General features: G+C 37.8%; 1 protein-coding gene across 2 annotated transcripts; it reads right to left on the bottom strand.

The window, feature by feature from the left end:
- Positions 1-235: 235 nt before the first annotated feature.
- On the bottom strand, positions 236-13395 carry p4ha1 (prolyl 4-hydroxylase subunit alpha 1). Of its 2 annotated transcripts, none has more exons than XM_023963795.1 (15): positions 13052-13395; positions 9110-9192; positions 8916-9012; positions 7660-7811; positions 6213-6350; positions 5879-6118; positions 5318-5541; positions 5065-5241; positions 4091-4161; positions 2734-2833; positions 2439-2492; positions 2281-2346; positions 1615-1683; positions 1171-1267; positions 236-1022 (listed from the first exon to the last, which is right to left on the bottom strand). In XM_023963795.1, the coding sequence occupies exons 1-15, from the start codon at positions 13063-13065 to the stop codon at positions 952-954; spliced, it is 1653 nt and encodes a 550-aa protein (XP_023819563.1). In that variant the 5' UTR covers positions 13066-13395; the 3' UTR covers positions 236-951. The 2 variants fall into 2 exon arrangements, with proteins under 2 accessions (XP_023819563.1, XP_023819562.1); XM_023963794.1 differs by lacking the exon at positions 4091-4161 and adding an exon at positions 4817-4887 and having other exon boundaries at positions 13052-13392.
- Between the last annotated feature and the right edge of the window lie 4157 nt (positions 13396-17552).

Raw genomic sequence — 17552 nt, 5'->3', positions numbered from 1 at the left:
TATTTAAGACAGAATTTGTCTTAATGTGTTTAAGACAAATCCTAAATGAAGATATGTGCTTAAAAAATGTGTATATTAATAAAAAAAAATACAGTGTGCAGTGTGTTGGGTTAGGATAAATCTGAGTAAATGAGTTATTTCAAGTATAACAAATCCCATCCTGCATTGTATAATCACTAGTGTTGACGTGAAATGACATAAGAGCACTACTAACTATTGCATTTTTTACCGACTATTTAGTTATGTTGTTACTCAGACTGTGACATGGCAAAGTTGTCAGATTTTTGAGTGTAACGGATTTTCACCTTTAATTTTACTTCCAAAGTAGTACTTTCCAGCACACGTTCATTCCAATATTATATTTAAAAATACAACTTCAAAGTCGTGGAGTGTAGCTACTCTGTAAAAGTTATATTCCATATAAAAGCATAAAAGAAAGAAAAAATAGCCGGAAGAAGAGACTAAAAAAAAAAAAAAAAAAGTAAAGCTGTAGGACATCTTCATTGCTTAAATGATTGAGGTTTTTCAGACAGTGCCTTTTAAAAATACCAACAGCCCTTTTTTATAGGTTTGAAATAGAAAGGAGGAAGTTTGTCCCTGCAAGTCACCACTGGAGGGTAGTTTTACCACAGAACTGCTGTTCAGTGAGAGTGCAAAGAATGACATGTGGGAGTGAACCAAGCTGGAGTGTTTCTCTAAACCATTCACCAGCCTGAAGAACAAGCTGTCTGCCAGCGTGATCCTGAATCTGTCCAGGGGCTCGACTTAGTCAGAATAATCTCTAGGCTCAGAGTCTGGCGGTGCATGGAGAAAAAAATAACAAATAGCAAATAATTGTGGGCAGAGGGAGCCGTTTGGATTTCGTGTATCATCTGTAGCAGTGTTTCCCGGTGCATAAAAAGGAAGTATAAGGACAAGGATTTGAAGGGTTAGGGCGTCGTTTTCCCTCCGTCACTCGTTTTCACTCAGGCCACAAGGTCGCCGCCACTCCTGTCCTCTTTCATGGATCCACTTGTTTGATACTAAAAACAAAGACAATGAAATATTTTACGTGGGATCACAATTTAAAACAATAAAAAAAAAAAGGGAAAACATGCAAGTTTGAATAGTAAATTTGGTTTTAATCTTGACAAATTCCAGGTGGGTTTATATTTAACCCGCCAAACTCACCCCACTTATTGCCCACCAACACTGGACAGGCTGCGTGTCGGGTGCTGTAGTCGCCCTCCCCGCTGGCAAACAGATTGTACCAAAACACAGCAGTACCCTGAGGTAAACCAAAGCAGAGGTGAGCACTGTCCAGATAACATAGTTGTCTTATACCAACTCACATAATTCTAAAGAGAAGATAAAAGTATTTTTCTTTTCACAGCAATTACTGCTAGATCTAAACGTTTCTTTTAAAACTGTGGTAGATTACAAAATTTTACAAGAAAATGAACTCTGCTAGAAATATGTCATGTGTTACAGTTATCTTAAAGAAGGAGAAGTGGCATTTTATATCTTAAAAGCGTTGATGTGTCATTTTTGTTTTTTAATTATTACCCAATATTGCAACTACTGCAGCTTAATAAGCAAAAATGCCTGTTAGTTAGTTTTGGGGCATGGATTTACCTTCTGAGGTCCAACTGATGCACCAACGTCAGGGAATACTGTGGCGCCCCCTGCAGAGACATCACTCATCTGCAACAATGAGGCAAAAAGCATTGTGAGCAGTTTTATCATTTGTAAGTCCTAATGAAAGACACTGATGAATTAATGGGAGACTTTTGGACTTATTAGCAATTAGTACTTTCTGCTGTCTCTGGTAGTTCAAAGTAGTGTTTCATTGCACCAGGCAGCATTTTAGTTGTGTAAATATTCAAAATTCTAATGCTTTCCTAAATGTGTGACAGTCAAATTTCATTTATTGAAATAGAATAGGTAAATTTTTATGGTTTAAACATTTTTTTAAATAAATTACAAAGAAAGTCTTGAAAATATTTTACTTTGACATTTATTTCACAACAGCTTTAAAAAATCCTGAAGTATATAAATAAGGTTTTGTTAGACATGCAAAAATCTGCATGAATAAATAAAAACTTTCTTCAAATGCTGCTTGTGTAGCAAAAAAAAAAAAAAAACGTCACTGGAGGTCTATGTGGGATACCACGTCTTTTTTTCCTCTAATTTAAACCAACAACTTTGAGTTTCATGTGATTTACAAAAAGATGGAGTGATGACAAATGAGGCGCTTGTCCTGGGTAAATGACAGGATAACCTTAAGGACGGGTTACTCACATAGAAAAGCCACGTTGCAATGCGGTTCCCTGTACCCAGTTCCTTAAAGGCATCTGGCTCGTCTTTCTGCACAGAAACAGCACTCCGTCTGAATTTCTTGGAAAAAATAACACCAATAAAGTTGCAAAACTCAAATTTAAATGTTGGAAGATGCCCACCCTTCCAAAGTCAAAGTGAGGTTCATATTGTCCTCCAACACCATAGTTTGCAACCTGTAATGAGAAATACAATTACAATCAACCTCTCCTTTTTTCAATTAATTAAAACTTTATATATAAATAGCTTTTTGACAAAAAAATGAAGCCCAACGAACTTGAAGACTTTTAACCATCAAGTTCCCCCAACTATCCCCCAAAATACCTTTTTAAATGTTGGAATTGAAACCAAATTTGGTCATGATAAGTTTATTTTTAAGCCAGTTTCACATCCACAAGTTCAACAAAGCTCCTTAACCTGCAGCTCTTCTGCGGTGTCCATTTCCAGCCCTGTGAGATCTTCAATCCTCTGGTTAATCTTTTCAACCACGGGATCTTCGTACGCAGTGAGCCAAGCGCTGAAACGCACGATGGAAAGAAAAACAACTCAGAAAGAGAGCGCGAAGAAGCTGAAGAATCATTACATTTGTACGTGAAGGTAGAATTCTTTTTCTTCTGAGAAGACATGAAAATACAGAAAGCATGCTGCAAAAGCTCTGAGAATAAAGGCTCTGTTAACGCAGGCTGAAACAGAGAATGAAGATTTGAAAAACAGGAGAAAAGCCACAAGATTCAAATGAATGATCTCCAGTCAGTTCAGGGTAAAAGGCTATGAGCATAACCATGTTTTTGGCTAAAAAGTGCTAATATTTCCACCCGTTTCAGCCCAGGCATTCAAGCACTAAATCTATGAAGGAGGAAGCAGTAGGATTTCAATGTTTATCTCTGCATGTGCATCTAATACAATAAAAGCTTCCTCATCATTCACTATGCACACTGCATATACCTCAATATACTACAAAAATAAAGGTGCCCACATTAAAAAAAACTGTTTATTATGGTTTAATGTTTTCAAGGAATAACTTCCAACCTAAAACCCTCTGGTTAAAGACCCACTCCAATGTGTTTTTGTAGTTTTTAGAATGTTCTTTAAGGTCACATTTGTCTTATGGAGGACATATGTAAAGAAAATGAAACTTAAAACAACATTTCAGAGTATTTCTTTATTCAAAGCGTTAGGCTTTAGGAATAGACGGAAAAATAACGTTTAAAAAGATTGTATATGTTACGTAGAACTCCGCTGCATCCACTTCTAGACAAATACATCCATGCACGTCTATGTTTCCCTCGTCTGAAGTGGCGCCTGGCTCGACACCCAACAGCTGGATAGCGCCAATATTGCTCGCCAGTTTTGTGGCACCAGTAATGCAAGGTTTAAGGTTGTAATGGGCTGTAACCTAGCGGGAGAGCGTGTAAACAGAGAACGCTCAGTTATTGTTAATGGGAAGGGGGGCAGGATTGCTCCACACCACTGGTCCCGCCCACAACTCCGAGGCGAATTCCTTATGACCTCCAGCAGAAACTATGTCCTAGAAAACACCCGTTTTTTTTTTTAATTTTGCCTAAAAAACAGCTTATTCATAATTAAATTAGCTGAAGACATGATGGGAGTGGGACTTTAACACGTTTCCCAAAACACTTTCTGAATTGCGTCTGCGGTATTTTCTTGCTGCTAGGAGGTGAAACCAGCATCCTTGTCGAGCCAGTGATATGAAGTTGAACGAGAAGGAAGTTTAAGGCATTGTCATCCATCCTGATGACCTTTGACCCCTTACCTCTTGGAGACTCGGTAATGGGCTGTGGTAAGTTTCCCAGTTTGGGGGTCATGCACCGTGGCGCGCCTTAACTATGGCCGTTTGAGAGCCAAGAGAACACGAAAGAAAAACAAAAGAGAGAAAAGGGAAGGTGGAAAAAAGAGATAGAAGAGGGGAAAAAGGCAGATGTGGTCACTACTTGATACTGTTTTGTCTAAGAAGGATCAAAGTTTTCCATAAGACATTGCTCAAAAACACTTTTTTAAATTAAAAAAACAATAAATGAATGACTTTTTCTTCTTCTGGCCCTCAGAAAATAGATTTATTAATTAGTAAAAAGAAAAAAAGGGAAAATGTTTTCTCTCTATCTTCTTCTGTTACCTTTCTACTGCAGAATCCCAAGATGATATAAGTTTTTCAGAACCAAATACAGTAACCCAAGCTTTATTTTTCTTTTCCCTATCTCTTTGAAGAACCACATCAATAAAGTGAAATTGCATACATCTTGTTTTTTTAAACCTGTAATAGTCTGCAGATGTCTCCATACAGGCTTTGATCATTCTCAGCTGTATTCTGTGCTTCAGATAAAGAGCCTTTAAGCTTTGGGAAGAAAAAAAAAAAACTCTGGACAGACGAGGACATAAGAGAAAAAAAAATGGGGAGGTCATTGAAGAGAGAATCAGGGAAATCCTCTCTGAGTTCTGCCCCGCATACTTGTGTCAAAGGCAGCTTTTAACTCCGACTTACCTTTTGCTGATCCTGTAAGGAGCTGTCTCCAGCACTCCAGTGACGGGGTTGGAGATGGTTGCCCTGCGCAGCTGTGAAGCCAGGGACATGATTTACCCACACACAGACGCACACGCGCAAACATGTGCATGCCTGCGTGCCTCCTCAACTCCCAACCGGCCTCACAGCTTTGACCTGCCACCTCCGACTCCCCCTCCCCCAAACTACAAACGACATCACTCTTTTGGCGATCGCTCAGAAGGACTTACCCGTGGTTTGGCCAACTGCTTGATTTTATCCATTTCCGCCTCGGAGATGATGTCGATGTAGCGAACGATGTAGGGGCGGTCCCACTCGTCCTGCTGCTTAACAGGCGCCAGCACAAACCTAGGGTTGTGTTTGTTGTCGTAGTAACGACAGAACAGCCTGCTCTGTCTGCGAGATGTCTGAGATAGAGAGGAGAAAACACGGCGTTAAAAACTGAGCTGTTGTTTGGAATCTTAACCCTTTGGGTGTCTTTACCATCCGGACTCCTTCTCCTCGACAAAGCATCTCATACTTCTTCCTTTCTGGGATCAGAGAGAGAGACTTTTGAGACTGCTTTTTCTTCTTCTTTTGGGTTGTGTCTCTTTTCTCTCGGTCCTGTTGTTGGGTTTCTTTTTCGGCTGTCTCATCCTGCTTTTCCTGCTTCTCCAACTGGAACTCAAAGTACTTCTGATTGCCGTTGGCGCGCTGGTGCTCTGGGTCTGAGAAGAAGGAGTCAGCAGAAATGCCATCAGCAATTAGTGAACCATTGGAGTGCAAGGAAAAATTCCACCCTCTTCTAATTCTTATAGATCAACTTTTAATAGATATTTTGCACAACCGTAAAAAAAAAATCAAAGAAAAGTTTAAAGGTGTACAAGTTAATAATTCTGGGGAAATTCCAATAAATACTTTAAATTCAAAATAGACGAAATTCTAGATTTAAATTTGTTTATCTTTTTTATTTGCACCGAAGGTGGAAATTTTATTTTTTCTTTTTAAGTTGCTTTTGCAAGCAAAGTTCCTGAAAATAAAGTTTGGTTTGAATCACAGACCCACCTAACTGAAGCAGCTTCTTGGTGTATTCCAGCGCGCGCTTTAGGTCCCCCTGCTGGTAGATGGCATAACTCAAATAGTCCAGAACAGTGACTTTGTCTAAAGGGGACTCCTCTCCTTCCTCCAGCTGTCTCAGGGCCTGGGCCATCCACAGCTCAGTGTGATAGTAGTCCGCCTCAGCATAGGCCACTTTCCCCAGTTCATAACAGTCCTCCACCGTCATGCGGTTCTTGTGCTTCACTCCTAGCATGTTGAAGAAAATGGAGACCATCAGCACAGAATTAGGATTTTTTTTAAAAACAGCATTTTTGAAGTCTTGAGTGGAGAAAGCTTTTACCCGGTAGGTCTCCGGTGGAGATGGTGTTGGCATCCAGGTTGTATGTATCTTGTAAGCGGAGAAGAGCTTTAGCAGCCCCAGTTTGGTCCTCCTCCGTGGGGAAATACTGTCTCTGAATGGTCAGGTTGGAAATAAATCCTGCAAAGGTTCAACAGGACAGAAATAGAAAAGACATCCGATTTATATTTCTTCATTTCCGGTTCCGGGTTACAGCACGGACGCGTGTGGCTCACGTCAGCTACACAACTATCTTCAAGTCACTTAAAAGTTGATTTCCCCCCAAAAAAGAGAGCTGACAATGGCCCCTAAGAAAAATCATGACTACGAAGACCTTAAAAAGATTCTTGATGATATTCGAACACCATGAAGGACTTTGAGAAGTGTTTGATCACAGACGTCTGAACCAACATGCAGTAATAAATTAAAGAGTCAAATAATTTCAAGAAATATGACGCCTGGATTCATCGCTTTCTCCAAAAGTCTGAAGTGACCCTGATTTTCAGCAAAGTTCTGACCTGCAGACAACTTGAACTCCACTTTCAGCGCCGCTGATATCAGCTAAAGAAGGAAAAAGACCTGAATCTAATGTCTGCAGACATAACAGTGAAGAGAACTATAAACTCTGTTTAAACCCAGAAGAACGGCTGTTAATCAGCAGAAGACGGAATACCAACCTTGGACAGTCGACAGATTATAGACCCTTTTTTATCTTATTTTATTTTCACAGCATTACCTTATTATAAAAAAAAGAAAAATTAAAAAAAATTCTTAATCGATTATTGAAGATGGTTAAATCGATTGATTTCTAATGATATTACTTTTTTAAATCATATTTTGGATAACTGATCTGCATTTGCCATGTTGATTTCTAAAATAGTTATTTTTACATAATTAAGTAATTCATCTTTGTCATGTGCTTTATTGATACTTAATGATTCTTAATTCTGTCTGATAAAACCTAGGAACCGGATAATGATAAATCATGTAATAAAATGGTTACACTATAACGGGGTGGGATTATATAAATTTGCTTCCTTCCACTCCCTTTCAAGCAATATTTATTAATATGTCTAATTATCCTCAGTTTGACAAGTCATTGTATGAATGTATAACTGATGATTGTATTGTTTTTGTGTATTACTCTTATTTGATTGCTTGAAATAAACCATTTCTAAATCCAAACATTTAGCCATAAAATAGATAAGTGGAAAAGATGAATTATAATTGTTTATTTTGTGCAAGACATTGTGCCACTAAGTCACGCCAAGTCGGCTAAATTGCGCAAACATGGGCCTGAAGCCCTTGTGATATCAACTCGGAAAGCAAAAGTATTTTAATCGCAAAAATATGTTTAGCACATTCCTGAGGATTTCTGAAAATTTGGCTCTAAACCGCAGCTGCAAGCCCCGACTGTTTAGACTCTCTGGCAGCTCTTATTGCTCCATACCATCAGTGGTGTCACTAAGTACAAGGCTCTCCAGGTTTCCCCACTCTGTGTTGAGCCTCTTCATCAGCTTGAAGGCGTTCACAGGGTGACCCAAGAAACCTTCAGGATCCTGTGTGGCTGTGGATGTCAAGGAGTCCAACCTATCAGCCCACCTAAGACAAAGATCGAGGAGTTAAAGACCCACTCAGAGGAAAATCCTGCTTTGGTTGTTTTTACCATGTTTCAACATATATTAGGAAAATCAAGCTCAAAATTGCATTTCTGTGTATTTCTATATTTAAATCGTGAAATCTCAAAGCTCAAAACTGTACATCTGGATAGCTCTAATATTGCTTGCCATTTTTATTGGACCGCTAATGTTAGGATGGGAGTGTAAGGGGCTGTAAGCTTGTGTAAACAGGCGGTTAATGGGAATTGAGGACGGGCTTGCTCCCGCCCACAACCCAGAGGCAAATATCTAATGATCTACTGCTTCTCTGCAGAAACTTCCATTGAAACCAGAAGTTTACATACACCACATAAAAACATGCACAGGAAATAAAAGTCAACTTTTCCTGTTTTAGGTCAATTATTAATTATTTCTATTTGCTAAATGTCAGAATAATGAGAGAAAGTTATAAAAAATTGTCTTTGAAAAACCCTAGTCTCATTATTGTGAGGGGAAAAAAAGCAGATGTGTGTTTTTATGTGGTGTATGTTAACTTCCGGTTTCAACTGTATGTCCTAGAAAACATCACAGGTTTTAGGATTTTGGCTAAAAAAACAGCATTATCATAAGGAAAAGAAACTGGGAATGCGTTTAAAATAGATCAGAAGATGATCGGGGTGGGACTTTAAAATCAGTTCATAAAACAAAAACCTAAACCAAGCTGAAAATTCCTAGTACTATTCCAAAATAGCTTTGGTTGCAGTGATTTTTTTATTTTGCCTTAAGGTACTGCAGGGCCATGCTGAAACCTCAGCTCTTATCTCTTTTCTCCAGAATGTATTCATGCATTTGGACAATTCTAGCTTTAAATCTGCCTTATCATGAACAGATTCTATGGGGTAAAGTTTAAACACATCCATTCTCCAAATATTTTTAAAAACCAGCGTTTAGACCAAACCATGCTGTTACAAAGTCTAATGGTCGTTTTTATGTAAGATTATGAAGAACAGATTATATTTCAGTCGAATAGATCTGTGGATGCAGACTTTCGGAAAGCTCCTTTGCTTCATTCATACGCGCCACACAAATGTTAATCTGGGTTACTCACCGTTTCACCTGCTCCAGCTTGTTTTCCTCGGCTCGGATGTAGTCTTTGAGAGACGTGACGAGGTCTTTTTCTGTGTACAGCAGATCTGTCATCTGGCCTGAAGGGTGGAAATCAAAGCGATACACCACTGAGAACGTGGCTTATCTCTGACAACAATTGAAAGAGTTACCGGTATTTTACAAATGTGGTTTTACCTATTGATGTAAAAAAATCGTTGTTGGCTGACAGCGACTCCAGGCAGCTCAGCAATAACAAACACCAGCATGGTAGCTCCATCCTGAAAAGAGAGCAGGGGGGTATTCCAAAAAGCAGGTTATGTGAGTTACCACAGTAAGTTAGAGGCTAAGGAAGCAGATAACCTCAGCTTTCGGTTCCAGAAATGGAGGTATGTTTCAGGGTATGCTTAGTTCCCATAGCAACTCATGCTCTGAACATAACCGGATCTGGAGCAGGTTATGCTCAGAGCATGAGTTACCATAGCAACTCATGCTCTGAGCATAACCTGGTCTGGAGCAGGTTTAGTTGAAGGTTAGTTTGTTTTCAGAGAGGTGAAGCAGCATGGAGTGTCCATTTGAAGAAGATTTAGTGGATGAAGAAGCTCAGATAATATTTTTTCCACCGTGAGAGGGTGATAAGACCACGTATGAATGCTGTAAAGATGAACTTTTTTACATTGATCTAACTTAATTATTTGCTTCAGTTAAGATAAATCATTTTTCGGGGTTCAGTCAACTTAAAAATAACACATAGTTATCAGACAGTTATTTTACTTTCATTCAAATTAATTCAATTAAGTAGGTGTAACTTTGGTGCTGCTGTTAGATTGGCACCGCAAGGGATTGTGGGATACCATTCCCTTTGCCTGTCTGGACAGATTTGGGTTTAAGTGTGGGTTTTTGACCAAATGTGTTTAGTTGTTTAGCTGTTTTACTGTGTTAATGTGCACGTTATTTTGTCCTTTTATGTTTACTGTAATTCTTTCTGCACCATGAGTGAGAGGATGATGAGTTTATTTAGCACCACTACTGACTACTGACTAGTAGTGTAATGTTAGAGTAATGTTATGTGATTTCATATTGCAGATCCATTTTGTTTCATTCATTTTATTATTATTATGAGTATATCTGCAAGCTCAAACTTAGACATATGAGAGTTCAAGAAATACTATAAATTAATATGGAAAAACATTTAATTAAATTGGAGTAATATGACATTTAGTTAGATAAATATGTCGATTTGAGTTGTAAAAATAATTATTGAATTGGATAGATGTAAGAAATTAGGTTGAATAAATTTAACTCATTACTTGTTACCAATATAAGTAATTCATTTAAATTGGCAAAGTTGGATAAGTTATATATATATATATATATATGCGTCACAATGAAAATAGAAATGAGATAGAAACTCGTGCGTTTACTTTGTCTGTTCTTCTACTACAAGCAGAAACTCTTTCTTTTGCTGATGATGCAGCCGTGTTACTTTTTTGATGGACGTATAATCTTCATACGCCGTCAATAAAATCTCAGACTCCGTCTCTCTGAAGTATAGCGCTCTCTTTTTTTCTCCACGCGTTTCCATGGTGACTCCGGAAATCGGCGATCTATTGAGAATGTCTTTATGTACTTGCCGTGCACGCGCATTAACCCAGAGTTACCAAGTCGAGCATAATTACACTAACTCATATCCGGTCTTTTGGAACCGACATACCCAGAGTAAGCAAGTTCAGGCGGACTTCAGCCAGAGTTCAGGGTTAAAGTCAGGCTAGTTTAAACGTGCCTTCAGGAATACCCCCAAGTAAATAATCAATTCAACAGATTAATCCAAATCCATTCAGATTATTGAAATCCTTGCTTTCTTTACAAACTGTGACCACTGATATGTCTTTCTAGACTGTGTTATTATTATATTACACCATATATGTTTAAGCTGACCTCCAGTTAGGGTTGAAAATCGTACTACCGATCATTTATTATTTCTTAATAAATGTTGACAACGAGGTTTGTGGACTCTTTAAGTATTTACTGTAGTAAAATTCTCCTTTTCCAATACAATAATTCTGCAATGCAACATACATTAGAACATATGATATTTACTATGTTTCTATGAATTACTGTATCATCTTATCTACTGATGTTACCACATTTTATTTTCATAATCCAAGGTTTTGGATCTTGTTTAATAATAAAATCAAAAGCGGTGGACGTATGAAAAGAGCCATAATGTTAGCCTGGACTGAGAGTGCACTTGAGCTAAAAAGGGTTTTATGACAAACTATTCAGAACTTTAGCCTCTTTTAACCCCACTGTGGGACAAATGTCTGTGGTTGCTGTCACTACGCCTGGCTTGGATCTCCATTTGGCTCGTCCAGAAACTGCAAAGGAACTCAGTCTGGAATAACACGCCTCCAAAATCCTGGTGGCAGACTTCTAGTTTTTAAGAATAATTGGACAAAGCCTGTTGCAAAATAAAGGTCATATATGAAATTGTGTATCTGGAGAGATTTTTAAGTTTTTTACGTTGAAGCAAACAACAAGCTGAGGCAGGTTAATGACACAAAAGCAGATTCTCTTCTCAAAAACAAAAGGATGACTTCTTAAAGAGGCTTCATTTTTTTCCAGTATGATTAATTATATGTACCTCCATTGCACATAGATATGTTATTTATTTTAGTAAAAGATGTATAATTTATTGAGAAAAATGTCAAAAGTCAGGATCCAGAATATTTTTTATTAAGAGAAAATATAATGAACGTTTAAAAAGCCATGTTACTTCAGCTACTAATAAAAAAATGTATACTGGTAGGTTTTTCATTAGTTCATAACATTTCTGCTGCCGGATAGAAACAATAAAGTGTTTACTAAAGAGCTGTTTAGCACCCTTTATCAAATGTACACCAACCCTATGTTGCACAATAACTCTCAAAAATTAAATTTAAAACAAGAATCTATCTATCTATCTATCTATCTATCTATCTATCTATCTATCTATCTATCTATCTATCTATCTATCTATCTATCTATCTATCTATCTATCTATCTATCTATCTATCTTTAAACTTTTTTCTTTTAGTGGTGATTTCCTTTACCATGGTCAGTCACGTGCATACTAAAATTACAAGGTTTCTGTTTTTATGTATTAACATTTAAAAAAAAAAAAAGAAAAGCTGAACCGAAAATAACACATTTGATGATGCGTTTACGGTTTTTATTTTAGTTGGAAAACAGGCTTTTATTGTTACTATAATTAGGAATGACACCCCTTCCATCTCCCCTAGTGAATAAAATTAGGTTACATGATTCATGCAACAACCTCTACCTAACTCTTCTAGTCAATACTAAGTACTTGACCCAACATTAAGAAATATATTTTACTTGTTCTCTCCTCCTAGCATAAAAAAACTGATATTTTAAATCTCTCAAGAGCTATTCAACCCAACAACTAAACGCAATCCTTCTTTTATTTTATTTTTTTGCTAGTGTGGTTTTAAACACTTAAAACCTCTAATCTAATTTTTCAAAAGGTCTTTGTTTATCCTAAATCTGGTGGTTAGCGTCCTTTAAGTGTGACGGCAGCTGTGGAATACGACAGAACAGGAAGGATGTGGAACTGCCACGTCTTCGCCCCTCCCCGTCGGGGAAGCAGCTCGTGCAAGAAATGAATCTAGTCCAATGGAGTCCGACAGACTAAACTTGCCTGGACTCGTAGAAAACTGCACACAATCTGAACTCAAAGTTAATTTTCTTTTTCTTTTTTAATCCGTAAATTTCCTCACATTTTATTTTTGCAATACTTAAAAAATCGAATTATCTCTGACGAAACAGTGTTGAACGGTGTGGCGTATTGTATCTAAGTCCGAGTATTGCAACATTTGTTTTTTAAATAAGGTGCAATGGCGTCAATAAATCGTCAAAAGGTTTTTAAAAACGGAGGCAAAGGCTGCAGTGACGTTCTTTTGGAAAGTTTTCGCTGGTGACACTAAAGGGACATGCGCATTGATCTAAAAAGTTTGAACAGTCGTGATTTAGCGGCCTTTGCAAAAACACGATGGGGAAAATAATTAACCCTAAAGTGACACCACGCGGGTTTTTATCTTATCTGCCTTTGGAAGCATTTGTTTTTTTATGTATATTTACCTCGTCCGGTGCATCCTGTGGGAGCAGCCTGCTCGTCTCCTCCTCTGAAGGATTTCTCCTTAACGTAGTCGGTGGAGTCAACAAGAACCGGGGGTTCGTCCTATCTGTGATGTCTCACCGCGCAGTTGGCTGCCTCCCGCTCGGGGCTGGATTCTTTTTTTTCCCCTCAACGCTACGTGCAGACCCACATGCATGCAGCTTCTTGCAAACTCGGGGGGGATGTCGTTTTGTAAATTGCTGAGGGAGGTGACTGGAGTAGTTCTAAGCCCGCAGTGCGGTGGAGTATTTCGGGGATTTATTCGCAGGAAGAGTTCAAACTAACGTCATTCTGCTGCTGCCACGTGTGGATCTCTGCTACCCACGCATGCACGGATTGCCTCTTTAGTTGCACATTTTTGCCCCCCAAAAATTCATCTTATGGCATGTGCACGTGAGCCTCATGGTTCCAGTCTTAAATATATATTTATTACTCTAAACTAGTATCTCCACCTGCATCTTCCACTTCCAGGCTTGTTTCAGGAAAAGTCTTTCCTTGAAGTGGTGCAGGAATGTTGCCTAAAAGTTAAACAAGGTGGGGCCCGGACTGGATCCAGCTGTGTGACACACACATGAACTGTTAATTTCAAATATTATGCCATTCTAATAATATATTCAATTCAGCAAATGAAAATGAAAGCAAAATCCTTCTTTTTCTAAGACTCACAAAATTTAGGATGCAAAGCATAAGAAATAAAATGAGTAATTAATTTGGTGTAACACAAATATTGTCCCATCTAAAGATCACAGGTCACAAACATTACAATGAATAAGTGGTAGAGTTTCTGCCCAGGCTGCTGTTGTTTGAACCAGAATAAAATGATAACAAAAATAGGACCTAATTGTGTAAGGATTGCTGCACGAATATGGTATCTGTGCATGCTGGGCTGCAGCTCACCGCTCTTCCGAGGGATGGATCAAATGTAAATGACAAACTTCTTACACTTTTATTTGTGCTCTTAATATTAAAACTTTGAAAAATAAATGAAATAAAACAACTGTTTGAGTAAGTGCTGCTTTTGTTGTTCAATTAAAACTAATTAAAGTCTCACTCCAATAATTTATTGATCACAAGTGTTCCCAGGGGTCTTTAAATCATAATTACAAAGTCTTTAGCCAAAATCCAAAAACTTTTGTTGTTTGCTAGGACGTAGTTTCTGCAGAGCGGCAGGAGTTCATTAGAAATTTGACTCTGAGTTGTGGGCGGGACTGTTGGCACAGAGTAATAACCCCATCCCATCATCCATCTTTACACTCTGTCCTGCTTGCTAACTTCCCCTCACACCTCCAACCTAACATTATCGGTGCAACAACAATGCGAGCAATATCAGAGCTATCCAGACGTACAGTACTAAGCCAGATGCCAGCTCAGATGAGAAAAACTTACCGTACATAGTTTTAGTCTTCCACAAAGGGATGAATCAGACCAAAGGAGGGAGATACCTCACACCTACAAGCTTTTTCAAACTGCATTTTTTCATCTGCTCCTGATTCACAATAATTTGAATAAATAAATACTCAGAAAAACAAATTTAAGCATGTGTTTCCTTACATATGTCTTTTATCATGAGAAAAATGCCAAAAACATGATATTCATTGAAATGGTTCTTCAAAGAGACTTAGAAGGAAAAGATGTTAAACATGTATTTTTTTACACATTCTTTTCAGGCAATTGATGCATTGACATAAATTCTGTACGTTTTGAAACATATCAGTCTTATCTTTACCTGATTTATGAATGATATGCACTTCCCTAAATCATTTTCATCCTATTTTGTACAGCTCTACCTCAAATAATTACCCCTGTACCTAAATCCATTAGTCACCTAACCCTTGTGCTATCCTATGGGGTCAAGATGACCATTGACTTGTTCTCCCTACCATGATAAAGGTGAAGAGGATTTCATGTAATCCATGGAACCATGTTTATTTCAAGCATCAATTGTAGTCAATACAATGAAAAAATCACACAAATTCTTCAAACTCATTACAAAAAAGATGAAATGCATAAATAACAAAAAAAAAAAAACCTGACAAAAACAAAGACACACTTAAGTCACATTTTCTTAATTAAATATCGTGATCATTAACTAAAGTCAAGATTTATGCTTGAAAAGAATTGGGAAGAAGCGAGTTTATATAATCCCTCCCCTACTTCATTATTTCATTTGATAGTTTTGCACAGTTTTCTTAATCCGGTTCTAATCAGATCAAATGCAGATTTTTGCAATTAACAGAATCGAGTGCTTATGATTGATTATCTTCAGAAAACATTCATTCATGTTTTCATTAAAAAGTACCCTGAATCAGATACCATGTAACAGATATGTAGTACTCATTGATTATAACAATTATTATACAATTTTATATTATTCCAGATATCATTGCTTCACATTGCAGATCAAGTTATCAAGTAACTAAATCAAGTGCATTTTGATTATCCTCAGAAAGAATTCTTACATCTTTTCAGTAAACATTAATGATTCACACTTTAGTTAATCAATATTTATTAATCATTGATCATCATTTGAACACATTATCACATTAAACCAGGGATTATTGCTACACATTGTAGATCAGTTAAAGAAAATCGATATCTTATTGGTTGTAATTTAAACATTTCAATAATCATTATTGCCTATTACAGTGTAATAGTCGTTGGTTGTAATTAAAAGAGCTTTTATTTTTTCACCACAATCAATGTGTATCTAGAATTATTCAAACACGTGTTGATCTTTAACTCTTAACTCTTATCTTCATTTTGTGATATCAGAGTTTCTTTAAGGATCGTCTTGAATTTGTCATGGTTTGAGTTTGTTTTGTCTTGGTTTTTGCTTTAGTTCTTGTTCTGTCTTGTTTGAGTTCTGTTTCCTGTTTTATTTTGAAAGGTTTCCTGTCTTGTCATGTTTTTGAGTTTTACTTCCTTTGGTCCCCATCTGCCCTGATCGTGTTCACCTGTGTCTTGTCTGCCCTGTCTGTATATAAGTCTTGTCTCTGCCTTCCTCTTGTGCTGGTCCATTAGCTTTTGTCATGGTGTTTTCGTCATCTTATCTTAACGGCCTCATGCCTCGTCCTCCCTTCATGCCATGTTCCTTGTTTCATGCCACGCCACAGTGAGTTTTGTTTTTGGTTTTGTCATCCTGCTCGGCAGCGCTTTTTGTTATTAAAACCCTCTAGCCCTGAAACCGTTTTGCCTCCCGCTTCTGCATCTGGGTCCTACCGGCTCTCGAGCCGCCCACACATGACAGAATTTTTGAATATTTCAACATTGTTTGAGCTCATTACTCAACCCATTCCAAAGTTTAGTGCCTCACACTAAAATACAGAAACTTTTCTTTGTGGTTCTTATCCATTTGATCCTGAAGTTCCTACATCCTCTCAGTCTGTAGCCCCCTTCATTTTCTAAGAACTGTTTTTGGATGTTGAATGGTAATGATTTCCCACTGGCTCTGCACAGACATTGTGCAGTGTAAAAATCAACAAGGTCAAACAGTTTTAAAAGTATGGATTGATCAACTAATTGGTTTGTATGATCATGATAGCCAGCTTTCTGTACAATTCTAATGGCTCGTTTTTGAAGTAAAAAGAGGATGTAGTGAGCTCCTATAATTATCCCCCAAATTTCTATACTGTAGGTAAAATATTGTAATATTTAGGAGCAGTACAATAAATATATACTGTTGTATTCTTATATATGTTTAGATTTATTTATGATGGAAATACTTTTTGAGACTTTAGTTTGTATGTGTCTAATGTGAGGCTTCCAGCCTAAGAATTTGATTTCTGAAACACTTTCAATTGAGACATTACCGGTATTTATTTTAATTGAGAGCTCGGTATTGGCGTTGTAGTTACCCAAAAACATCACTTTGGTTTTATCCAGGTTCAACATGTGTTCACCATATTGATAAGTTTGCTATGATTGTCTAGAATAGTGTATATTTGTTTCATCAGCAAATAATTTTAGTGTTAAAAGTTTTGAAACATTCAATAAATCACTTATTGTCATGGTGCCTCTGTCAGCCTACCTCCCCCCTCCCTGCTCTGCTGATTGGAACTAGCTGCCCTTCATCTCATCACCTGCAGACCTTCATATGGAGATCCACCCCAGCATTCTACGCCAGTTCGTTACACTCTCCGGTGCTTATGCCTGGCCACCAAGTCAAGCCTCGTACTTACCTATCCTTGTTATACGCCTTCAGGTCTTCTCCTCCACGGGTGCCGCTGGTTCCTCCCCGAGAACTCCTCGCCTCCATCTGCTAAGGCCACGAAGTCCTCCTCACTACGCTCTGGTCCCGCTGGTAGCGTTTACCACTAGCTCCTACCACGCTCTCGACCTTCTTCGATGCAGTCCTCAAGACGCCGGTTCGGATGCCTACAGCGATCCACGTTCCATACTTACCTACTACTCTCAAGCTAACTTAATATCTATCTTGGACTTTCCAAAATAAATCTATTCCAAGAT

The sequence above is a fragment of the Oryzias latipes genome, chromosome 15, assembly GCF_002234675.1.
Source record: "Oryzias latipes chromosome 15, ASM223467v1".
Taxonomy (NCBI): Eukaryota; Metazoa; Chordata; class Actinopteri; order Beloniformes; family Adrianichthyidae; genus Oryzias; species Oryzias latipes.
Note: the sequence above shows the minus strand (reverse complement) of the source record. Positions and strands in the feature narration are given on the sequence as shown.

Excerpts from the sequence above, each read along its gene's own strand:
- p4ha1 (XM_023963795.1), bottom strand. Across the intron at positions 7,812-8,915 it reads AAGCTGGAGCAGGTGAAACG|GTGGGCTGATAGGTTGGACT; the intron begins GTGAGTAACCCA and ends TCTTTGTCTTAG. Across the intron at positions 1,684-2,280 it reads TTGCAACGTGGCTTTTCTAT|ATGAGTGATGTCTCTGCAGG; the intron begins GTGAGTAACCCG and ends TCATTGTTGCAG.